General features: G+C 37.0%; 1 protein-coding gene across 2 annotated transcripts in view; it reads left to right on the top strand.

The window, feature by feature from the left end:
• The first annotated feature begins 215 nt into the window (after window positions 1-215).
• LPXN (leupaxin) overlaps window positions 216-26375 on the top strand; it is a 40614-nt gene continuing 14454 nt past the window's right edge. Inside the window, exons 1-5 of one of the 2 annotated variants that reach the window (XM_074401498.1) lie at window positions 216-1558; window positions 6284-6441; window positions 12814-12860; window positions 19401-19466; window positions 23432-23531. In XM_074401498.1, the coding sequence (XP_074257599.1) occupies window positions 1546-1558; window positions 6284-6441; window positions 12814-12860; window positions 19401-19466; window positions 23432-23531 (384 nt within the window). In that variant the 5' untranslated portion in view covers window positions 216-1545. The remainder of the gene's footprint in view (window positions 1559-6283; window positions 6442-12813; window positions 12861-19400; window positions 19467-23431; window positions 23532-26375) is intronic. The other variant, XM_003920155.3, reaches the window with a different exon arrangement.

Below are 26375 nucleotides of genomic sequence, written 5' to 3'. Positions count from 1 at the left end.
TCAATGGAAATTTTTTCAGATTGAGTTTGCAGCGAGCAGACTTTTGGAAGGAACAGTACTGACATCCAATGGATGCCCAAAGTAATACAGAGGAGAAATCCCCTTTAAAAAAAAAAGTACGGACAGTGGAATGGAGAATGAATTATTAAAAAAAAAAAAAAAAAAAGCCACAGTGGGCTGGATGTGGTAGCTCACTCCCAAAACTCGAGCGCTTTGGGATGCCAAAGTGGGAGGATCCCTTGAGCCCAGAGCTTCCAGACCAGCTTGGGCAACATAGGGAGACCGCCCTCTCTAAAACAAAACAAAACAAAAATTTTTTTTTAATTTGAAAATAAAGTTTCTAAGCTAACCTAGTGGCGTGATGGCATGCACGTGCCATCCTAGCTACTCCAGAAGCTGAATAGGGTAGATCGCTTGTGTCCAGGAGTTTTAGTTGGAGGTTATACTGAGCTATGAATGATAGCACCATTCCACGCCAGCCTGGGTGACAGAGAGAGAGAGAGCTTGTTTCTAAAAAAAAAATAATAAAAAATAAAACACCGTGTTTTAGAGGAGAGATCGCAGACTTTGAAATCTGTGATTATGGTAGCAAAAGCTACCAATTATCTTAGCAAGTTACTATTGCATGAACGTATTTCACTATTGGTAAAAAAGGGGATAAAATCTATTTAACAGGGCCGTAATTATAGTTCGTTTTTATAGTAGGCCTTTGGTAAATGTGTCATTCAAGGTGAATAAAATCACTGTGGTAAAAATGGTGAACGGTTAACCTCAGCGTCACTTTCCAGAGAAATTGCCATAAGGCAATGTAGCTAGGCAGGGGTTATGCTTAATTGAGATGTACACAGTTTAACATTTGGTATCAAACCTGGCTTCCTTCTTTGTGACCCCTCTATAGATGTTTGCATTTTGAACTGTCGAGTAAGCCAGGCCCCGAGAATCCAAGCATGAATCCACTTCTGCCTTACTTTTAAGGATTTACAATCCGTGCCAGAAAGCTGATAAGCATAATTTCTGAATAAGTACATGAAGACAACAAAATGGAATGGATACCTGATGGAATCCATTCCGATGGAAATTTTAAGAAGGAGACTATGCCTCTATGGTCCCCCAGCTTCACAGAAAAAAAAAAAAAAAAAGGTAGATGCTCAGTTAGAGTGGGGTACCTACACTTGAAAAAGAGACAAGTATGAATCTGCTATTCCCATGACTCCAAGATGAATCCTGGCACAGAGTAGGTGCTCAAATTTTACAAAATTAATTTAAAATCTCCGTCACCCTGGCCAATGCACTACCGTAGCTCAAATCTTACTATCTACCTTTCTATGTCAGTCCAATTTTTAAAACTGTGTAACCTATGAAAAAAAAAATCACCAAATCAAAAGAGAGGAAGTGCTAAGCAAATACAGGAAATACAGGAACCAAAAAGGGTTATAGAGGCTGCCTTATGCTGTCTCATCCAGTTCCTTTGTGGTCCTCTTCTTCAGCACATGCCAAAGCTGTTCCTCATAGCCTGTGAGACAAGAGCATCTTGGATGTAGGACAATGGAAGAGTTAGGTAAGCGAGGGGCTTCTTGGAGCAGAAACTCTGAGGGAGTGAAGACTTGGCTGCCATCTACGTGTGTATACTTCTGGGTAGACCGAGGGTAGTAATGGTAGATTTTATTTTCACTTCTGTCCTCAGCCCTGCCAAGAGAGAAGCATGAGGAACTATGATTGTTTTGGGGAACTGTGGGTTCACTGTTTGCAGTGGCAAAACAGAGGGAGAGTTTGGTGCTAACTGCAGAGTAAACTCTTGGCAAATACTTTTGGACTGGATTGTGATTGAAACCGTCGTTTTATTATGAGCATTTTGCCCCATGAAGGTCACTGGAGATCATAGGGTGGCCAAATAGCAAGGCAATGCAGAGCCGTGATTTGAGGAAGAAAAGAAAGATCAAAAAAGGAGTTGGGGAACTATGAGGAAGAAAAAATGGACTCGAAGTATAAGAATGAGGGATACGTAGAGGTTGGAAAAAGGCCAGAGTGGTTTCATTTGTTTCATGTTTTCGTCTTAAATCAAGAAGGCATAGCACTCTAACTCAAGTGATTTTGTTGCTAAGCTTTTTATTCGGAAGAATTCTAAAGGAAGAGATTACTGTGGCCTGAAAATATGATACCTCCTTCCACTCCAAGGCAATTAAAACCAGCAGTGGAACTCTTAGCCACATTATCCATCCAGAGAGATCCTGGATTTCAAACCTTTGGAGTAGCATAACATATGTCATTCTTGGGACTCATTCCATAGCCTTTGCCAACATCTGTTGCCAGCATCTTAACTAACACTGAGTCACTAAACTTTACCCAATCTCCAAGCTGTATTAATTCCACAGTGTCCTGATTTGGGGTGTGTTTGGGGATGGGGTATGTCAAAAGTGCAAAAAACAACAAAAAATATCTTGCTTATTGTTACATTGTCTTAAGAAAAATTGACATGTGATTTCAAAGTTGGAGAAACAGAGGAAAAGTAAACGGCAAATTACCAGGAGGGAAGAGACGTTAATGAAGAGGAAAAGGTAGCGTTTAGTAAATACCAAACTGCTTTGGAGGTTAAGTCTGTCTTGATACTGGCCTAGACTCTGTTTTGGACTTGGGGTAGAATCCAAATTCTTATCCTCCCTGAGTGAAGAATGTGAATTTCTCCTTGAGTTCCAGTAGGGCTAGGGCCTTTTTTCTTTTTCCTTTTTTTAGTTCTTTTTTTTGGGGGGGAGGAGTGGGGGACACCTAATGGCTTTCATGGCAAATAATGTAAAAGGAAACTAATATTTAGTGACTCAAGCAAAAACTAGACATTTTTACATATGTTGGTAATTTTAGTGTCTGCAGCAACCCTCTGAAATAGGTATTTCAGAGGTATATCCACTTCTTTTCAAGATGAGAAAACTAAGAAAAACAAAATAACTTGTTAATGTCACTGCCGGGAACACCTGACACCAAAACTAAGCAAAAAGGTGGTCTCCTGTTTTAGAATGTTGTTAATTCTGGTGTTGTGGCCAACAAAGTAACCCAGATTTGACCGACATGTATATTATTTTGCATTTCCTGAGCAGGCTAGATGTTAGGTAAATCTTGTCCGGAAATACAGAAAGTACCAAGCAAATAGCCTGGAAGCTAACACTTGTGCAGATTATCCAGTTGGCCACATCTCCACAGGCTAGTGATGGCTGCACTTCAACAGTTTCTTCAAATTGTCAGCTGCCCAGTAACTACCCTTGACACTTGGGGTGGCCCTTTCTTCCTGCTGGCAGAGAAATGGCATCTAGGACAGGTTGGCTCAAGTGAGCAAATATTTCCAGTCTGCAGTAGTGCCTCAGAGGCTAGCAGCTTGTAAATCAGAAGGTTTTACCTAAGCCCGTATTACATAGGCATTAGGTATAATCGTTAAGAGGAACCAGGAGCAGACTCTGACTCGAAATGAAATCCATACAACCCATAGAGACCAAGACCTCACTTTACTCATTTCATGATAATATTGGTATTATTTCATCTCCATAGGTAAAGGACCACAGAGAATAATTATAGAGTCTTCAGTCTAGTACCCTCTCCTCCCACCCACTCTCTCCAGGAATCCTGTATTTGTCATACTGAAATGAGTCATCTTCAAATTACAAAATCTGGCAAAAGGCATGATAACCTCAGACTGTTGATGCACACTCATAAGAAACAGGAAGAAAAAAGCCTACAACTCATAACCCAGAAAGAAGTGTTTTGATAACTTTGGTTAGCTGGTGCTTCTGAGGGCAACTTCCTACTCTTAGTGGTCTGATTTCCTCTCTCTTATAACCTTTAATGTAAATGGCTTTTTATTTAGAGCTCACGAGGATCTTTGGCTTCTAGTTAGAGCAAAGCTTAGAAAATAGAAAATCAAGGGACTCTAGCTTAATTTAGAGATGCAGAGTAAAAATTCAAAATTCTCAAATTTGGAGTAAAAATTTGAGGCAAAATGTTTTCTTTCTATCTTAGTTTTCTTTTTATTTTCTTTGTCCTTATTTTTAAAAACCTTCTATTATAAAAAAATTTAAGTATGCAAAAGTAGAGAAAGTAGCTTAATGAATTATAATATACGCATCAACCAGTTTAAACAATCAATTCTTCACCAGTCTTATTTCATATATATGCCCACCCATTCCTTTCACTTCTGTAATTATGTTAAAGCAATTTCAGATGTTATTTTATCTGTAAATATTTTAGCACTAATCTCTAAAATAAAAATATGTTTATACATATAACTGTAATGCCATTGCCATACACACAACAGCCTTAATAGTAATTCCTTAATATTGGAAAATACCATTATCACACCTAAAAATTTAACAGAATTACTTAATATTATCAAATATCATTATCACAACTAAAATAAACAGTACTTGCTTGATATTATTTAATATCCAGTCAGTGTTCAGTAGTCTTGATTGTTTTATTTTTAAAGTAGATTTAGTGATCCAAAAATGTTCATACATTGAAATTAATTATAAGTCTCTTGACTTTTTAAAGATACAGGTTACACCTCATCTATTTTTTCCCATTACAGTTATTTGTTTGCCCTAAAGTTTAGTTCAGTTAGATTATCTCTGAAATGGTCCATAAAAGCCAACGTTTTTGAGAAATGGATGATTATGAAAGATCTGTGGATGTCATTTGTAAAAAAAAAAAAAAAAAAAAAAAAAAGGATTAGAACTTTTCTAATGCCATTAAGAATAATTCATGCCTCCAAAATCTAAAATAAATGAAAATCTGCTTTTTTTTGAAACTGTGAAGTTTCTTTTCCTTATCTGAGAACTTCAGAGGTAGGCAGGTCCTTAGAAATAATATAATTCTGTGTCTAAAGTTTGAAAACTCTAACCTGTAGTAAGAAATCTGCTAGAGATCCACTAATGGGTATTGAGCTATAATTTGAAAAACACTGTTCTCATCCACTTGCCTCATTATGTAGATGAGGAAACTGCTTCAGAAAAGGACAGGATATGCTCAAGATAACCCAGAGAATCCATGTCAGACAGGAGACTGGAACTTCTAAACTCAATTAGTGCAGGCGCTAGGGATCAGATAGCCCAAATTCAAGTCCCGGTTCTCCACTCATGAACTTAAATTATTTTTGTCTCTTTCTTGACCTACAAAATAAGGACAGTAATATCACCTGCCTCAAAGTGATAGGATGATTAAATGAAATGTGTAAATTCCTGAGCACAGTGCCTGGCATGTGTTAATTTTTTACTAATTATTATTTATTTCATTATAACAGACAGGTACTAGTGTAACACTTTTCCAAACAAACAAACACACAAACAAACAAGCAAACGCAAAACTATAAGAGTAACAAACCCCAACTATTTGAATTGCAACATGTTACTTGATTTTGCAATATCTCAGTTTTCTCCCCAACCCTTTTTTCTCTCCACACTCTAAAAGACAGAATACTTATACCTTGCTTTGAGAATTTTGTCATGTTCTCAGGATAATTGTTAAGATTAAAAAAAAAAATTATTAGGATTAAGCATAAGTGTTATTTCCCTGGTATATTTTGAAAAATGGTAATATAGTTGCTTATATTTTCTGATAGAACAAAGCATTTAGTATTTCTTTCTTTCTTGTTTTTTTTTTTATTATTTTTTTTTTCTTTTTTGGAGACAGGGTATCACTCCTGTGGCCTAGGCTGCTGGAATGCAGTGGTGTGATCTTGGCTCATTGCAGGCTGACCTAGGCTCACGTGATCCTCCCACCTCAGCCTCCCGAGTAGCTGGAACCACAGGCATGAGTCACCACTCTGGGCTTATTTTTTTGTATTTTTAGGACAGACTGGGTTTTGCTATGTTGCCCTGGTCTAAAACTCCTAGGTTCAAGGGATCTTCCCTACTCGGCCTCCCAAAGTGCTGGGATCACAGGCATGAGCCACTACACCTAGCCCAGATTAATTTTTTTCTAATTAGGGATATTTGTGGGCAATCGACCCCAAATGTATGATGAAAATTAGTACTTGTGGTATAAAACATCAAATTATAGAGTAAGACTATGAAATTGAATGCGACCATAGAAAATAAGAAACGAGCCACACATTTATGGAGGCATTAAACATTTCTTCGTAAAATTCACCACATTATTGAAGTGAAATAAGGAATATTTGAAAATAGCCATAACTGAAGAAAAGAAGGAGATGAATGTGGGCACAGTGAAGATATTTAAGGAGAAAATGATTCTAGAGACTTAAATATTCTCTATCATGATTATCTTGTTTCTTATGATGTAGATGCCTTATTAGAGGAACTGGAACGCTCTACCCTTCAGGACAGTGATGAATATTCCAACCCAGCTTCTCTTCCCCCTGATCAGCATTCCAGAAAGGAGAGTAACCTTTGCGAGACTTCAGAGATCCTTTCTGTTCAGGATAATACAAGTCCCTTGCCGGTAACTTTTCATTTATTATAGTCCTTAAACATGGTTGTTTGAGTGCATTTCTCAAAATTAAGTGTATCCCACATAAAATGATATGAAAGAATTATATATCCAAGAAACAGAAAAATAACGCCTCAGTGTTAATCTAAAGATGTTTTTGGAAAGAGGAAGAGAATTGAGAAAATCATCACAGAGGAATGAGCTTTTGAGACCTAAATTTTTTCTAATGAGTGCATGGTCACAGACAGTTTCGTCAGATTCAGTTGGGATATTCTGATGTTACTGTTTGGGCATCAGAGATACATGCTGCAGTTTGACTGGAATGGTACTTAAGCCAGAGATCACCTGAGGAAGGCTGGGTGGCAGCTTAGACAAGTCTTCTCAGGGTGACTTTTTAGGCTCACCACTTCCTATGTCTTATTTTCTGCTGAATAGATTTGGAAATTCAAGTGTTAGTTTACACAGAGATTATGACACTTTAGGGAACCAATTCAAACTAAACAAACTGACAAGTGATAATATATATTTTTAAAAACCCAGGGCAAGTGCAGTAGCTCAGGCCTGTAATTTCAGCACTTTGGAAGGCTGAGGCAGGAGGATCACTTGAGGCCAGGAGTTTGAGACCAGCCTGGGTCACATGATGAGACACCCATCTCTACGAAAAATTTAAAAATTAGTGGGGTGTGGTAGTGCGTGCCTGTGGTCCCTGCCACGAAGCAGGAAGATCACTTGAGCCCAGGAGGTTGAGGCCGTAGTGAGCTATGATTGTGCCACTCCACCCCAGCCTGGGTGACAGAATGAGAACTCATCTCAAAAAACAAAAAACAAAACCCAGAAATCAAATTTATTAATTTATGGTTACAGTTAAAGCTGTCAAGTAAAACAGCTGTTAGTATTTACTCATATATGCATTCTCTTTCTATGGATAGGTCCACATGGACGTACATTATAATTAAAAGGTTACTTGATGAGAATGGAATTAGTGTAGGATGAATTGAGTAGATCGTCTTCATAACTGTTAATTTTGTACTATGATATTTTGATTCATCATTGTATACTATACGAAATAACCAGAAGCACAGACCTGAAATTTGAGCTCAGGGGTAGTTTACCCGCTAACTGTTCTTTCCTCCAGATACATACAGTTTTAAGGATATGAATTTCTCTCTCTACTAGGGAAATATTGTCTTTGTTCTCAGTCTTATATAACTGTAGGCTCCTAAGTAGTCTCCTGCCCTTTTCCCCACTGCAGTCTATTCTCAAGCAGCCAGGGTCACCTTTAAAAACTAAAGTCAGACCCTGTTATTCTTTTACTCAAAACCCCACAATGATGCCCCATCTTATTTGGAATAAAAGTGTTGATCTTTCTGTAGTGACTGTATATCCTGGTTTATCTGAAAGAGTCCTGGGTTTGTATCTTACTAACTTTAACCTTTTACCCCAGATTTTCAATTTTATTTGAAGTTTTCTTACCAGTATTTGCATTAGAGTAAGACAGTATGGCTTAACAGACCTCCCTCCAGCTTCTTCTATGGACTCATCAGTGTACAAAACATATATTCCATGAAAAGAGTTTTTTTGTTTTTTTGTTTTTTTCTTTTGAGATGGAGTCTCTTTCTGCCACCCAGGATGGAGTGCAGTGGCATGATCTCAGCTCACTGCAACTTCTGCCTCCCAGGTTCAAATGATTCTCCTGACTCAGCCTCCCGAGTATCTGGGACTACAGGGGTACGTCGCCATGCCTAGCTAATTTTTGTATTTTTAGTAGAGACAGGGTTTCACCGTGTTGACTAGGCTGGTCTTGAACTCTTGACCTGGTAGTTTGTCTGCCTCAGCCTCCCAAAGTGCTAGGATTACAGACATGAGCCACTGCCCCCAGCCAAGTTCTGACTTTATTATGGCTAAATGCAAACAATGGCTAATGATAACTTGTCTTTTTTCTTGATTCCATGCAGACGAAACCTAGCTAGCAGCAACTTTTCAAGAATTATATGAAGGGTGCTGGCTGTTAAAGCAAAGGTTCAAGCACAAGTAGTCAAAGATAGCTAACTCTTCTTTTTTTAAAAATTTATTTATTTTACTTTAGGTGCATACTATATCAGGCATTTCTCCTCATGTTATCCCTCCCCACCCCCCATTGTCTCTCCCCTACCCCCTTCAACTGTCCCCTGTGTGTGATACTCCTCTCCCTGAGTCCATGTGTTCTCGTCATTCAACACCCACCCATGAGTGAGAACACATGGTGTTTGGCTTTCTGTTCTTGGGTCAGTTTGCTGAGAATGATGGTTTCCAGATTCATCCAAGTCCCTACAAAGTACACGAACTCATCATTTTTTATGGCTGTGTAGTATTCCATGATTGTATATGTATCACATTTTCTTTGTTCAGTCTATCATTGATGGGCATTTGGGTTGGTTCCAGGACTTTGCTATTGTACACAGGGCTGCAGTGAACATATGTGTGCATGTGTCTTTATAATAGAACGATTTATAGTTCTTCGGGTATATACCCAATAGTGGGATTGCTGGGTCAAATGGAATTTCTATTTCTAGATCCTTGAGAAATCACCACATTGTCTTCCACAATGGTTGAACTAACTCTTCTGATCTTAGGTAGCAGCAGAAAAATTTCTGAGGCTTTTCCCCCTGCTGGCCACTTGGTGAATCACACTCATGCCCTCCCATGATCCATGTGGCGGTGGCCTGTGAGATGCATGGAATCTCCTCAGAGTCAGTAGAAAATGGGAGAAATTGTAGCTTAATGTCATACAAATTATGTTTAGGAAATAGAGGCTAAGCAATTTTGCCATACAGTATAGTGTAGTTTAATTGTTTTATTAAAGCAGTTTTATTATTTGTATGTACGAAGCTCAATTTGTTTTATTATATGATAATGCCTTTTTAATTTTAAGGTGAACCCTTTCAGCAGTTAGCTCAAAACAAAAACGAAACAAAACCCACATGTTTAATTGACTCAAGAAGCCTGATAACGAATATGCAACGTGCAGAAAATATTTGTCAGTATTTGCCATGCACCATGCAGGCAAGTAGAGAGCTCGCTGTCCCTTTTAAAACCAGAAGGTACAAACATGGTAAAGAAGCTTTGGTATCTATTTCCAAAGTTAATAATTTAAGAATAATATGCCTTAAAATGACTTCAACATGCAGCTGCAGGAGGCCTGTGTACGTGTCATTGTGAAGCACACCTTTCTATTAGGATCAAATTACTCATAAGTTAGTTTTGCTCATTTTCAATTCCAAGTTTTCTTGTGCTTGTAAGTAAACTGGTCATAATTAATGAGTGATTTCCCTTCGAAAACCTTCAAATAATGTTTTTTAAGTTAGTTTCATTAAAGGTCTCAATTTGAAAATGTATGAATTCTGAAATGTTTCAATTTTATTTTTTATCTAAATCAAAGGATCCAAATACGATATGTGAAAATTTCCTAGTCAAGAAGTGAAACATCTGACATTGTTAATGCCACTGTAAATTTAGTTGAAAAGCTCAACATTGAAAATAAACTATTGTTTTTGTTGTGAGAATATGAATACAAATGTTAATAGAGCACAGCATTGTGATAAAAATGTTCTTACCAAGTTGACAAGCTATGGAGCAGAAATATACTTGGAATTGGTTGCAATGCACACAGAATTTGTGACTACATCCAAACAAGCTGCAGTATTTTATCAGTCAAAACACAAACTCAAATTTTCAAAATTTATAGATATAAATAAATACATATACACACACAGATTTTATAAGTAATTGATCTACAAAAACAAAATTTTTGTGACAGAAGCTGATATCAAACACTGCCACACAAGGAAACATTTCAGAATGGCTATATATATATATTCCTGTCTGTGTTGCATGTCATCAGTTGGATTTTGGGAATGCTTGAGCCTTTGAAAAACCACTTTGTAAAGCAACCCAAATTTTGATTGCATTATGTTCAAGACCAATTGGAAATTTTTAATTGATATTATTCAATGAATGTAGCATGAAAATTCAGCTTTTGAAGCTTTTACCAAGTTACAGTTATATAAAAGAAGGCTTACAAAAGAAGAAGCTCAAATTTCTCCCTACAAAAGCCAAGGATGACTTGAATAGATCAAAAGATGAAAGCTGATATGGTTGAATTATCTAATTTGATGATTATGCTTCAGAAAAATCTTAACTTTGATGTATTTTGGCTTCTAATTTTAATTGGATCAATTTTTATTCTTCACCAAAATGGAGAGAAATTTTGAAAGTCTATGATTTTGCAATATCTAGATTTGGCGAAATGTTAAAAAAAATCACAGATATAGACAACTTGAAAGTTTTATCTTATAAGAAAATTACTGAAGAAAGATCCTCTGAATGAAGGTAGAAAAACAGCCCCTATGATGATGTTGGCCTGAAATATTTAAGTATTTTAATATAAAAAATGAGAAGATTCTTCATTTAGCAGAACTTACCGCAGGCGTCCCCAAACTTTTTACATAGGGGGCCAGTTCACTGTTTCTCAGACCCTTGGAGGGCCGCCACATACTGTGCTCCTCTCACTGACCACCAATGAAAGAGGTGCCCTTCCTGAAGTGCAGCAGGGGGCGGGATAAATGGCCTCAGGGGGCCGCAGTTTGTGGACGCCTGACTTACAGGTTCATCAGTATTTAGAGAGAAAATGTGTTCTCAGTTAAAAACATTACAGTCTACAGAGATGCATCAACTAAAATTGTCTACAATTTCAGATATATTAACCATAAAATGAAGCTTTGAGAACAATTGCAATTTTATAAAAATAAGAACACTGTTTTTAAAAAAAACAAAAAACAAAAGAAAACATATGTTCCTCCAAAATGTCCACATCTCAATGCTAGAGACAATACTATCTAAATAACAAATTAAGGTATGTGAATACATGTCAAGAGTAATTGCCTGCGCCATTAAAAAATGTTCAGATTATATATATATATATATATATATATATATATATATATATATTTTTTTTTTTTTTTTTTTTTTTGAGATGGAATCTCACTCTGTTGCCCAGGCTGGAGTGCAGTGGCATGATCTCGCCTCACTGCAGCCTTCGCCTCCTGGGTTCAAGTGATTCACCTGTCTCAGCCTCCTGAGTAATAGGGACTACTGTCACTCACCACCACGGCCAGCAAATTTTTTTGTAATTTTAGTAGAGACGGGGTTTCACCATGTTGGTCAGACTTGTCTTAAATTCTCCAGACCTCAAACGATCGGCCTGCCTTGGCATCCCAAAGTTCTGGGATTACAGGTGTGAGCCACTGTGCCTGGCCAATATTTCTTAAAGATGCTTGAATGTTCATAACTTTGTGTCACTTTCAGATATTTTAGGAAATTTTAATTTTGAAAATAAATTTTGAATAGAATTATCTTATAGGTCCACCAATATTATAAGACCAAATTTGGATCAATAAACACATGTTTTAAAAATGATATAATATCACTTATTTTTGGAACAACTTTTCATTCTAAAAAATATCCCAGTCTGAACATTTGGTGATATGGCCAACCCATCTACATGATTGGGCCCCTTTACTTGCTGTCCCCATCTCCCTGGTTCACTCTGCTCAGGCCATACGGTCCTCCTCGTGGTCCCACAAATGCTCCAGGTGCTTTCCCTGCTGGCTTTTTCACCTGGATCATGTGACCCCAGGTATTTGCTTTCTTTCCTTACCTCCTATGTAAGTTCTTGCTCAAGTGTCCTCTTCTCAATGAGCCCTTCCCCGATCAGTATATTTATAATTGCTCTCTCTCCCCTACATCCCATCTGCTATCCAAAAGATTAATTTTACATATTAATTTGTTTGTTATCTGCCTCACACCACCAGAATGTAAGCTCCAGGGCTTACAGTTTTTATCTGATTGTTTTGCTTTTTGGCTGCTACATCCACAGCCCTGGCACATGACAGGCCATCAATAAATATTTGTTCAATAAATAAATGAATTGCAGGCCAACACCTTTTAGATTCACATGTTAAATTTGTTTTCATATGTCAAGTTTAATAACATTATAGTCTCCCTCTAGGCACCATCCGGTTTAGTTAAAGGGGGATAGCTCTGACCCATTTTATTTGTTTTATGGTTCTTATCTAAGGAGGGTCAATTTCTCTATTTCAGTGGTTTTTAGCAAGGAAGGGCTGCCAGTATTTATTCACATGCCAACTACTCTGTTTAGAATTTGGCTTTTCTTTGTGGAATGGCTGGTAATTCCTCTGGCTTGTGAAAGAAGAGCTCAGAGATATGCCACTTGTTAGTCCCGTTTAAAAGCTACAAACATCTATTAATTGTGGGTATCATTAAGCCTCAACATTCTGTTAACAAAAATTTATTCTTTCCTTTTCTCTTGTCACTTATATGTTTTAGGCGCAGCTCGTGTATACTACCAATATCGGGGAGCTCAATGTCTACAGGTATTTATTTTTCTATTAAATGCTTTTGAAAATTAAAGTTAGTAGATAATTGCTATCACTCTTTGTTTGGGTGATAAATTGCTTTGCAAGTGTTTATTATTAGAACTCCTATATCATCCTCCTCTTTCCATAGTCTTTGAACATAGGTACAACTCTGTGAAGCTGACTTGACAACTTCTCAAGTTGTCTGGCATCTGGAGGGGTTGTCTAGGCTGGTGGGCCATGTTATGTCCGTTACCACCTAAAAAAGTGTAAATACTCCCAGAATCAACACAGGTGTTTTGTCCAAGCTAGTCCAGATGTTAATGCTCCAGTTTCCTGAAAAAGAAAACACACCTGAAGAAACTTCAGCAAGATTCTAGCAATGTCAGAGCTAGGATGAGGGTTAAACTAAGCTAGTGAGTCTCATAGCCAACTGATGAGTATTTACTTTTTCTTTCAATATTGGCTCAAGATTTATGTAGTGTGTGGAGGGATTTCCTTTTATGAGAAATTACATATTGAAACAGATACACTGACTAAGTCATTTCTCCTGGCTAAAGCAGAATTGGCAATCTGAAAAAATAAAAAGACCAATTTTGTTATTCTCTCCTTGGTTATAGCTTGTAATTTTTAACATCAGACAACTTTTTGGAAAACAGATTAAAGGGCATAAAATATAGATAGTAAAGATTCATGCTTGGGAAAGAGTACTAGACCACACCTTACTTGGTTTCAGGATTGCAGTCAATAGTGCACACACGCAAGCAAAGAATAAGGGAAGAACTATGCTACAAGAAGTTTTCTTAAAACTTCCCTCTTAAGGATACTTTTCACTTTGGTGAAAGTGAGGCCAATTTATTAATACATGTTGCCAGTTTATTCTAGTTCCAAGGATGTTGCCAGGTGAGAATTCCTCCTAATGTTTTCCCAGTCCCTGAAACCCCAATGAAAAAATAAAAACAAAGCCAAACAACAACAAAACAGTGGCTGGCACACAATAAGTTCTCAGTAAATATTTGGTTTCTTAAATCTAGGAAACCAAGATTCCAATAGAAATGCAAGTGAATGCATGAACATATAACATGAAACCTAGCCCAACCAACAAACAGCCTGTATATCCGGCACTGTGATTAATTGATGACACACCAATACTAACTTACTGACACCCTCTTTGTAGTATGGGCCTCTCTGGCTTATTTCCCATCATTTCCTCCTTTTTCTCTTGCTCTGTGTTCTAGGGGAGCTGATCCTTGTGTTTTCCAGGCTCCAGGATCAGTCAGTCCTCACTGTCTTCAGTCAATGGGTTGGGGGGCACTGTGGAGAGACTGCAGAGTAAAAAGCTGTGAAATCCAGGGCATTTCCCCCCAAGGCGCTCTGTTTCCACAGAATCTCTTGTCAGCAGCTTTATCTTCTTTATGGCTTCAGCTGGAGCACAACAGGTCTGCTGTGGTTTCAGCTTCTGCCTGTTGACTTGGGTCCCTAACTCTGGTAACTTTTCCTGTTTTCTTAGTCCCTTTGGTTTAGGGGTAGTAGTGACTTCTGGGTTATTCAGTGTCTTCTGTTTTTCTTCTTAGTTCTCCTTCACCTGTGTAATCAGATTTCTGGACTAAATTCTTTCTGTGTACTCATGTAGTTTATGTTTTCCTGACTGGACTTTGATGTACTCCCCATTACTGAATGCCTCTGAGGGAGAGCGACATAAAATCCAGGTAACCTAGTAAATATGCAATAGATGAATGCACATCTCTGAGACTGGTATAACTCTGAGCTGGGAAGGCTAGCATGTAAATAGAATATTAGACATAAAAATTAGATTCCTGCATTCTGTTTCTGCCGTTTACTCTGGCTTGCTTTAATGAACTAAACATTGCTTTTAACCTACCTTGAAAGTATTTTCAATACTAGCTGTGAATATAACATTAGAATAACATTTCTAGTGTAGTTATATATCAATAGCAACATGAGCAATAATTTATTAATTTATCTTTTACAAGAACAAAAATAATTCTGGTAATAACAGAGAAGGAAAAGTCATAAAAATATAACAGAGAAATAAGTAAGGAAAAAACAACAGCACGATGAAGCTCCTTACTTAAGTCCGGATTCTTTTAGATGCATCTTTCGTGATTTGTATCACTGAAATCTCTGAGCACTGAAGTAAGTTGCTGCTGATGATATAGCCAGGCATCTTTACTATCTTCAAAAGGTCAGGGAACAAATCAAAGGCTCTTCTCTTTTCAGGAACATTTCTTGAAATGAGCACTTTAATTAGTAATCATTAACTCTTCAAGGTCTGTCATTTCTTATCTAGAAGTTTATATTGTTGACTTAATAACTATTCGAGTATTATAACAATGATCTATTTTCCTTTCTACACTGCACTAGGACTTTATTTAAAAACCAGTGGGAATTTTTTGAATAAGCACAAATTTGCCCCAACTGTAAGATGGGAAGGTTTTTAAGGAATATACAAGCCCTGATAACAAACTGAACTTATTCTATATTTGGACGTAGAACAGCAAAATGTGTTCACAGTCCTGCTGCCTTTTGTATTCCCAAGGCATTTGTCTGTGGTGGCAGTTACTAAGGGATTATGACTGATGGAGCTGTAAGAAAAAGCTCCACTGTGCCTTCTTCTTGGAAACGTCCAAGATGGATTGAATCAATTACTTGCATATTCGACCATTTTTGCTCTCAGATTAAAACAAAAAATCTTGCATCTAGTAGAGAGCCTGTTGTTAAATGATCAAAAATAAGTCAACGTGAGACATGTCGTATCCAATAGGCAGTGTTCTTAAGAGAGAAAAGTTTCCACTTTTCGTTTATCTTTTTCCTGGCTGGCAAATACATAAAGATAAGTAGTAAGTGTATGTTTTCATTTTTGAAAATATATTTAGTGAAATACAGAATATTTACTTTTATTTATGGCTTTGTATCTTTGTGCAGATGAGAGAAAGAAAGAGAGAGAGATAAAAATGTTTGAGTGGTCGTGAGGCAGAGTTTTGGTTTGGTGGGTTGTTAGCTAAGCTCTCTTAATTAATGTTGATTACAAACATGATTTCATAGTCAGTTACCTTTTCGTACCTTTTGACCCAGTGATTTCACTTTTAAAAATTTACTCTATGTAAATGATCAAACATTGGTGCAAATATTTGTTTAGCAGTATTGATTATAATAGGAAAGATTAGAAAACAATCTAGGTGGCCAGCAATAAATTATTGGTTTAACAAATTATATAGTATATTATATATTTGAAAACCATATAGCCTTTAAACATTATTTTGGCAGATAATTCAGTAAAGACAGCACAAACTTAGTAGTTTGCAGGCCTAAACTCTTTGTTACTTGCCAACTGTATTATGTACAAAAAAGTTTTGCACTTCTCTAAGCCCTAGTTTTTTCATTTGGAGGTGACAATACCTACCTCTTAAGGTTGTTATTATAAAAGATTTAAAGAGGACATGTATAAAGCTCTGTATGGAGGGTCAGGCATAGTGTAGACAGACATTCAATAAATGCTGTCTATTATAGTTGCAGAAGACAGAAAGCTGTATGCTTAAGAGTAGGAAAAAAGTATAATTTTAGTTTTCCAAAATTACACACAATCATAGTTAAGCATAATGCTATCAGCCAAAATGTCCAGAATAATTGCCTCCTGAAAAGGAGATTATGTGTGTTTTAAATTTTTTCTTTATATTTCTCTGTAGTTTTTTTTTTTTTTTTTTTTTTTTTGAGACGGAGTTTTGCTCTTGTTACCCAGGCTGGAGTGCAATGGTGCGGTCTCGGCTCACCACAACCTCCACCTCCTGGGTTCAGGCAATTCTCCTGCCTCAGCCTCCTGAGTAGCTGGGATTACAGGCATGCGCCACCAGGCCCAGCTATTTTTTTTTGTATTTTTAGTAGAGAAGGGGTTTCACCATGTTGACCAGGATGGTCTCGATCTCTTGACCTCGTGATCTACCCGCCTCGGCTTCCCAAAGTGCTGGGATTACAGGCTCTCTGTAGTTTTTAAATTTTCTACACTTAACATGTATTAAGTTTATACTTTAAAACAATTTTAAATAGAAACCTCTACATTGTGACCCTGTGTAATTTATTGAAGGTTGTTTATAGAACCGTTATATGTTAGTGTGTGTGTGTATAATAACTGAGATATATAGGTGAATTGCAATACTGATGTCTCCTCTGCCACCTCCACCAACTTATCTCTTGGCCATGCGTGTGAGCTATTTTCCTAGTATAGATGACCTATGTTTTGTTTTGTTTTAAAAACATAACTTAAGATACAAAATTATTTCATAAACTCATGTGCATAAAAAGTGAAAGAATTTGGAAATATATACATAGGGTGAAAAGAAAGACCACCCCACTTAGAGTCTTTCCTCTCACCAAGTCACTACCAGTTCCACAGGTAACTGCTGTTAGGTTGTTCTCCTTATAGACTTAAGTGTGTGCATGTTTACACTTATGTACCTGTGCTTATAAATTTATATAAATGGGAGTATGTATTTTTTCTTTCTTTTTCTCAAATTTTGAGAGGGGATCTCTCTCTGTTTCCCAGGATGGAGTACAGTGGTGTTATCTCTGCTCACTGCAGCCTTGACCTCCTGGGCTCAAGCTCTCTTCTCATCTCAGCCACCCAAGTAGCTGGGACCATAGGCAGGTGCTACCACACCCAGCTAAATTTTAAGTTTTTCATAGAGCTGAGGTCTCCCTATGTTGCTCAGGCTGGTCTTGGACTCCTGGGCTCAAGCAGTCCTCCTGCCTCAGCCTCCTGACATGCTAGGAATATAGGCATGAGTGACTGCACTGGGCTGGAAGTATAGTTTTTATATTTTATGGGCTTTTCATTTTTACGTTAACAATAAATGTTGGAAGTCTTTATTTGTTCACATAAATCTATGTCTGCTTAGCAGTTGCATGTTATTCTAAAGAATGGATGAACCATAATTTATTTTACTTTAGCTCCATTAGTTTATTTCCAATTTGCTCATAGAAACTGTACCCTAATAAACGTCCTTGCACATATATTTATGTAAATATATGTCTAATTTCTCTGTAGGATATATTCTTAGTAGCAAAATGACTGAATCAAGTGGTATATGCATCTGAAATGTTGATAGATACTGCCTTGCAAAAGTTTTTATAAATTTACATAACTATCGATGATATATATGTATATACACGTTTGTGTGTATATATATATATGTGTATATATATATACACACATATGTATATATATATAATTCATATTTTGCCAACAGTGCGTATTGTCCCTCTTTTAAAATTTCGACTAATAGGTAAATATTGTTATCTCATTGCTTTAAATTGCAAATTTAAACATTAATGAGGTCGAGGGTGTTTTTGTATAGTAATAAACATTTTAGTTTCTTTTTCTGAAACTTGCTTTTTAAAAGAAACCTTAGCTCAGGTTTCTGTTTTTTAGTTATTTATAGATTTCTTTAAAAACTTGAATATTATATTTTAAATATTTATATATGTTTTGTGAGTTTAGCTGTGTCAATATATTTTTCATTTTTGATGTCACTTCAGGATTTTATGTCCATCTTAGGAAAGCCTTCATTACCCCAAATTGTAAAATATATTTCTCATTTTTCTGTTATCTTACATTTAAGAATATTTGTATCTATCTTTAATGTGTCTCAAATTTATTCATGTATATGGTGTGTTGGGGATCCATATTTATTTTGTCCAAAATAGGTTATTATTCATTGAGTCGAATAGTCTGTTTTGGATGATTTGAAATGCCACATTGATCATATATGAAGTTCTTATAGGTGCAGGAGCCTGTTTCTGGGTTTTCTAATCTATTCCTTTGACCTATTTGTTTTTTCTTTTACTTTTTCGCTTCCCTCCCTCCCTCCTTCCCTCCTTTCCTTTCTTCCCTCCCTTCCCTTCCCTCCTTCCCTTCCCCCCCTTCCCTTCCTCCCTCCTCCTCTCCCTCCCTCCCTTCCCTTCCCTTCTTCCTTCCTCTCCTCTCCCTTTCCCCTCTCCTGCCCTCCCCTCCCCACCCCCTTCCCCTCTTCTGCCCTCCTTACTCCACCCCCTTCTCCTCTCCCCTCCCCTCCCCTCCCCTCCTCTCCTCTTCCTTCCCTTCTCTTTTCTTTTTTTGACAAGGTCTCATTATGTTTCTGTTGTCTAGGCTGGCATGCAATAGTGTGATCACAACTCACTACAGCCTTGGCCTTTTGGGCCAAAGTGGTCCTCCTGCCCCAGCCTCCTGAGTAGCTGAGATGACAGGGATGTGCCACCACATCTGGCTGACTTTGTAATTTTTGTAGACAGGGTCTCCCTATGTTGCCCAGGCTGGTCTCAAACTCCTGGGCTCAAGCAGTCCTCCTGCCTCAGCTTCCTAAAGGAATCACAGGTGTTAACCATTGCACCCAGCCCTATCTATTTATTTTACCAGTGTAATACAGATTTAATTATTGTTACTCCTTAAGACACGTCTATCAAGACAAGTCTTCCCTCCTGTTTTGTTTTTTTCTTTAAAACTTTTAATTTTTATAGAGTCCAGGTCTCTTTCATGTTTTCCAGGTTGTTTTTGAACTTCAGATCCCAAGTGATCTTCTCATCTGGACCTCCCAAAGTGCTGGGACCAAGGTGTGAGCCACCACATCCCCCCTCCTTTTTTTTTCTGAATTGTCTTGAGAGTTCTATCCCATACATTTTAACATCACCTTATTAATTAGCTTGACTAATTCTATCAGAATTTTTATTTGAATTACATTTAATTTACAATTTAATTAGGGGAAATGACATTATAATATTTATCTCCATTTATGTAGGCCTTTTCTAAAATATACATTTTATTGTGCGTATTTGAGGAGTACAATATGATTTTATGGGATATGAATAGCTAGTACTGTAGCTATGGTTACTATAGTGAGGTAAATTGACATATTTATTATCTTATGTAGTTACACATTTTTGTTTGTTTCTGTGGTAAGAACAGGCAATATTTACTAGTTTAGCAGGAATACTAAATCCAATACAATTTTATTACCTATAGTTCTTATGTTGTACATTAGATCTCTAGGCTTATCTTACATATCTGCTGCTTCATATTCTCTAACCTACATGTCCCCATTTTCACCCCCTTTCCTGCCCCTCATCACCATTACCTTTACATATTTGATCTTTTTTTTAAAAAAAGATTCCACCTATAAGTGAGATCATGGAATATTTTTCTTTATTATTTCACTCTTATAATGTCCTTCAGATTCATCAGTACTATGACAAATAACAGGATCTCCTTTTTTTTTTTTTTAAGACTGAATGATGTTCTGTTGTATGTCTGCGTGCATATTTCACAATTTCTTTATTCCATTGATGTCCATCCATTGATGGACACTTAAATTGTTTCCACCTCTTGGCTATAGTGAATAGTGCTGCAATGAACTTAAGAGTGAAGATCTTTACGAAGCGGTAATTTAATTTAATTTGTGTATGCCCAGAAGAAGGATTCCTATGTCATGTGGTATTTCTATTTTCAATTCCTTTAGAAACCTCCATACTATTTTCTGTAATGGCTGTAACAGTCTACATTCCCACCAACAGTGTATAAGGGTTCTTTTTTGTCCATACCCTGGCCAACATTTGCTATCTTTTGACTTTTTAAGAATGGCCATCTGTTTGGGAGTGGTATCTCATAATAGTTTCATTTGCATTTCCCTGGTGATTAATGGTGTTGAATACCTTTTCATATACCTTTTGGCCATTTTTATTTCTTCTTTGGAGAAGCATCTATTCAGGTCCTTTGCCCATTGTTTAATTGCATATGTGGATCTTCCTTTATGTCTGGCAATGGTTTTTTTTTCATAGAATTCTTACATATTTCTTTTTAAATGTATTCTTTGATATTTTATTTTATTTTAATTAAAAAAAATTTTTTTTGAGACAGAGTCTCATTCTGTCGCCAGGCACCAGGCTGGAGTGCAGTGGTGCGATCTCGGCTCACTGTAACCTCCGCCTCCTGTGATCAAGCATTTCTCCTGCCTTAGCCTCCCAAGTAGCTGGGACTGCAGACACGTGCCACCATGCCCAGCTAATTTTTATATTTTAGTAGAGACAGGGTTTTACTCTGTTGGCCAGGATGGTCTCAATCTGCTGACCTCATGATCCGCCTGCCTCGGCCTCCCAAAGTGCTGGGATTACAGGCATGAGCCACCGCACCTGGCCTCTTTGATATTTTATAACTTTTGTTAGAATTGTGAACAGATTCTTTTTTTCTCATTGGATTTTCAGATTGCTTATTGATGATAACAGGAAAGAGACTGCTTCATTTTATTCTTGAATCTAATTGCCACCCTGATCTTTTTTATTCATTCCAATGGTTTTTCAGTCGTTTATCTTACATTTTCCTGGGAAATGATTATACTATCTATTTTAAAAGAAAGAATGAGGGTGCACTGCCCTTATTTCAGATATATAATTCTCTTATTTTACTTTAAAATGCATTTGACAATGTATTCTAGAATAACGTTGAAGATTGGCAATGGTAGTAGGATCTATGTCCAACTTTCTCTTAATTAAAAATGTGCTTTATTTTGATTATTAATTATGTGGCTTGTTATAGATTTCTTTTGGACGTATCAGTTTATAGACTTTTTCTTCTCTTTCTTGATATTCAACAACAGAAATGGTTGTTAAATTTGTCTTCTACTGCTTTTTCAGCACTTATCAATGTGTTTATAAAGCTTTTCTCCTATTTGTTAATGAATTGTATTCATCTTTTTCCTAATTTTGAACTATTTTTAGATGACCAGTATAAACACAAACTAGCCATGTTTTTTTTATTTTTTATGATTTTTTTTAAAAAAGCACATTTCAGCTAATTTAACCTCTCTCTACACATGCCCATAGTTTTTTCTTTAATTTAAAAAAGTTTCTGTGCTATTTATAGGAAGAGGTAGATAATTTTCCATATTTTTCTATGTATTGGATAATTTTATACAATGATCCCCTAAAAATGTTAAGGTTTTTTTTATTGTACTTTAGGTTCTGGGGTACATGTGCAGATCATGCAGGATTGTTGCATAGGTACACACATGGCAATGTGGTTTGCTGCCTCCATCCTCCCTACATCTGGCATTTCTCCCCATGTTATCCCTTCCGATCTCCCCACCCCCCGGCTGTCCCTCCCTTGGCCCCCCGAGTGTGTGATGCTCCCTTCCCTGTGTCCATGTGTTCTCATTGTTCCTCAGCTGCCTATGAGTGAGAACATGTGGTGTTTGATGTACTGTTCTTGTGTCAGTTTGCTGAGAATTACCATTTCCAGATGAATCCATGTCCCTACAAAAGACACAAACTCATCATTTTTTTATGGTTGCATAGTATTCCATGATGTATATGTGTCACATTTTCCTTGTCCAGTCTATCGTTGATGTGATTTGAGTTGGTTCCAGGTCTTTGCTATTGTGAACAGTGCTACTGTGAACATACAGGCGCATGTGTCTTTATAATAGAATGACTTGTAGTCCTTTGGATATATAACCAGTAATGGGATTGCTGGGTCAAATGGAATTTATATTTCTGAGTCCTTGAGGAAGCACTACACTGTTTTCCACAATGGCTGAACTAGGTTTTGTTTTATTTCTTGTTTTTTGTTTCATTAATTTATGCTTTTATTCCTTCTGTTCAATTATTTTATGTTTTTCTGAGTCTCTTGACTTGGAAGTTTTGTTTATTTATTATCATTCTCATTTTTCAATATCACACATTTAGCTTTCAACTCCCAAAGGCATGTGTGTGTGTGTGTGCATGTGTGTTAGTGTGTGTGTGTGTTTTTGTTGCTATTTCTAACTGGTTTGATAATTCAGTTTAATTTTTTTATCCCATAAATTATTTAGAAGTACTTTGTTTTTTCTTAAGTTGATAGTTTTTATGATTAATTTATACTTCTATTTACTGCAGTCTAAGAATATGGTCTATATGATGTACTTTAAAAAATTTATTGAGCTTTTATTTATATCCTCATACATGGTTAATTTTAATAATGATTATGCAGATACTTGAATAGAATCTCTATTCTGTTTATCAGGTCCAAAGTGTTATTTATTTATAATTTACTTACAATTATATAAATATGAAACCATTATCATATATATTATCTAAACTTTCTGCACCAGAGGTTGGCACACGTGTTTTGTAAAGAGGCAGATAGTTAGTTTGTTAGGTTTTGTGGACTGTAAGGTCTTTGTAGCAACTACTCACTCTGAAGAAAAGCAGACATAGACAGCAGGTAAATGAATGGACATGGCCAGATTTGACCCAAGGACCCCTGCTCTATATTCTAGTTTATTTTTATTTTTTGGCAATAACTGACAGGAGATATAATTCTTTTTTTAACTTAGATGACTAGGGAGAAATAGAGACAAAAGGCAGAGAGAGCTTGTTTAGATTTTTGGTCTAGTACATATTATTTTTAAAAAATACTTTCTATCTCTGATTTTAGCTTTATATCCAAGGGATTCATTATTAAAATGGTATTTTCAGTACTTTATATGTGGCTTAACATTTATTTGAGTTTGATTTGTTCATATGACTTTTTTGTTTTCCTTCTACAGTGAACCCCAAGAGTCAAAGGTGTCACCATCACCTTCTAAAACCTCAGCAGCTGCTCAGTTGGATGAGCTCATGGCTCACCTGAGTGAGATGCAGGCCAAGGTGAGTGCAGTTCAGATGATAAACAGGGCCCATGAGGTAACCAGTTTATCTTTGTGAAACTCAGTTCTGCATTCTCCCACTTAGGAAATTTCCTGAGTTGTCATTGCTTTTTCTAGACTAAATGTAATTCTGTGAATTAACCCATCTTTGTACTATGTGTTATTTGGACATCAAAAAATCATATATAATACAGACTTTGATCTCAAGGAGCTAGAGTGTGCTTGGCAAAATGAGGCATAAGTTTCCATAACATTTATAGAATAAAAGCCAGGTGGTTTGCAAAAATATGTGGAACAAATATGAGGGATGTAGAGAGATTATGGAGATTTAATCAGGGAGATGGAGTTGAAACTTAGGATGGACTCTGAAGAACAGGCAGAGTTTGGACTTAAAGAGATGGAAGGAAAGGTGGTTTTAGTTGCAATAACCCCTGAGGGCAGAGGTATCTTAAGGCTTGATGATGTGGAAGGACTGTTAAAGAGACCTGACTAAGCAGAACAGAGGAGGCCAGTGAGCAAGCTGAGACACAGAAAGGAGATCAAAGTGTGGCTCTGACAGTAGGAAGGGTGAGAAGTCCCAAGCCCATATTGAGATAAAATCTGCCTCTTTGTTCAGAGTGGTGAGCTCACATGGTCTGACATGGAATAGAAATCTCAGATAAATGGGCTTAAAGATTTACTAAAGGTAATATAATCCAGAATCTTTAAGGCAGAGAGAATCCAGCCATTTTAAATCTGGTTGGAGGATTTGATAGATACTCATGAGGTGACTATGAAATAATTTCAAAGCAGCATATAAAAATGTGTATGGTTGGAGAGGGCAGGGACCTTATCTCTATAGCTTATCTTGGGAATCCCAATGCTCAGCACAGAGCCTGATACATTGTGAGCAATACATATTTATTAGAGAGATGAATAGATAAACATCACGAACAAGTTTTCCTTAATGACTAACATCCTTTGTAGGCTAGTCAATGTCTACAATAAAGCTGGGTAGATTGACTCGTGCTGTATATCTGAAAATACTAGAAAAAATTACAGTAGATTTAATTGTGTTGTATTTATAATTGATTTAGCATGTGTCTTGGTTTGTTTAAATTTTTAATTTATAATGCCATCTTTTTTTTTTGTATGGAGACAGAGTCTTGCTCGGTCACCCAGGCTGGAGCACAGCTGCGTGATCTCTGCTTACTGCAACCTCTGCCTTCTAGGTTCAAGTGATTATTGTGCCTCAGCCTCCTGAGTAGCTGGGATTACAGGCGTGTGCCACCACATCAAGCTAATTTTTGTATTTTTGGTAGAGACAGTGTTCCACCATGTTGCCCAGGCCGGTCTCAAACTTCTGAGCTCAGGTGTTCCCTCTGCCTCGGCCTCCCAAAGTACTAGGATTACAGATATGAGCCACCCTGCCCAGCCCTATCTATCTTTTGAATAAGCTGTATATTCACATTGTAAAAAAATCAAAAGTACAAAAAGCTTGCACTGAACTGTTTCCTTCTCAGGTCTGCACCCTAGCCGTCCAGTTCTGTCCCACTAGAGATAAGCAGAATTTCCTGTCTCTTCTATATCTGTTCAGAAATATGTAAGTGAAGAGATAGAGATGTAGATGCAGATATATTGTTGTATTTTTACTTATTTTTCATAATTAATGTCAGTCACCCTTTCAGACCTTTCAGACACTAACCTTCTGAACACTAAACTTTTGAACATTAACTAACATGTGTTAGAGGAGGAAGGAAATCTGTTAGATGATCAAAATGTCTTGAAGGAAAATGAGCGTTTTGATTGGTGATAATGTGATGTTTTAACAGGCAGTAAAAGTAAGATAAGTAGAGGTCTTAAGACAGACAGTAGCAGATCACATTCAGGAGACTGAAGAGCCCAGCTGGCCTGGAACAATGGAGACCTTTTACAGCATAGTTTCCATAAAAGATGAGATTGGGAAAGATAAAAGCGAGGGCAGTAGATGGGAGGCTTTGAATGTCTGTCTGATGAGTGCTGACTTGATGTGGAGGCAATGGAGAGCCATTGTAGTTTTCTGAGGAGCGAAGTTTTCGGTAGACAGATTGTAGCAGTAGCACAGCTGGAAAGTAGTAGAGAGAGCCGGAATCAGGACACGAAGTGATGAAGGGTAAGTTAGCCACTTTTTTTTTTTTTTTTTTTGGTAATTTGAGTATCTTTCTTTGAATGGTTTGTAATAATTTTGAACTTTTGCTTCAATAATTCCAATCCATCAGCAAGTCTTATCTGACCACTTCTCACCACCTTCTCCTATAACACTGATCTAAGTCATTATCTGGTCATCTCCCTGTATTCACTCTTGCTTGTCAACACTTAATTCTCCACTCAGCTACCACAGGGATCCTCCAGATTCCTTCACTCCTGTGCTTGAAATCCTGCAGTGGCACCATCACCTTGTAATAAAACCCAAGCATTTGCCATGAAGTCCTTATGGAATCTTTGCCTCTCTCTCTGTCACCTTCTCCTGCTGTGTTCAATCTCACTCCCTCTGCTCCGGCCCCACTGACGTCTTTGACTTTTCTTCTAATGTGCCAAGTTGTTTTCCTCCTCAGGGCTTTCCCTCCCGCCAGAATGCATTTCCCATAAATGTCAATATTTCTGAGTCCCAAATATCTACTGAAATTTTACTTCCTTAGAGGGGTCTTCTTTGATTACCACCTCCATCTAAATCAATTCTTCTCACCATCTTGCTGTGCCACTTTGATCTCTCCAAATAACTTATCTCTATCTGGCATTACAGCATATATTTATTTGTTTAATTATTTATTGTCTATCACCCACAGAATGCAATTTCAAGAGGCCAGACACTTGGCCTGTCTTATCC

The sequence above is a fragment of the Saimiri boliviensis genome, chromosome 6 (assembly GCF_048565385.1).
Source record: "Saimiri boliviensis isolate mSaiBol1 chromosome 6, mSaiBol1.pri, whole genome shotgun sequence".
NCBI classification, from domain to species: Eukaryota; Metazoa; Chordata; class Mammalia; order Primates; family Cebidae; genus Saimiri; species Saimiri boliviensis.
Note: the sequence above shows the minus strand (reverse complement) of the source record. Positions and strands in the feature narration are given on the sequence as shown.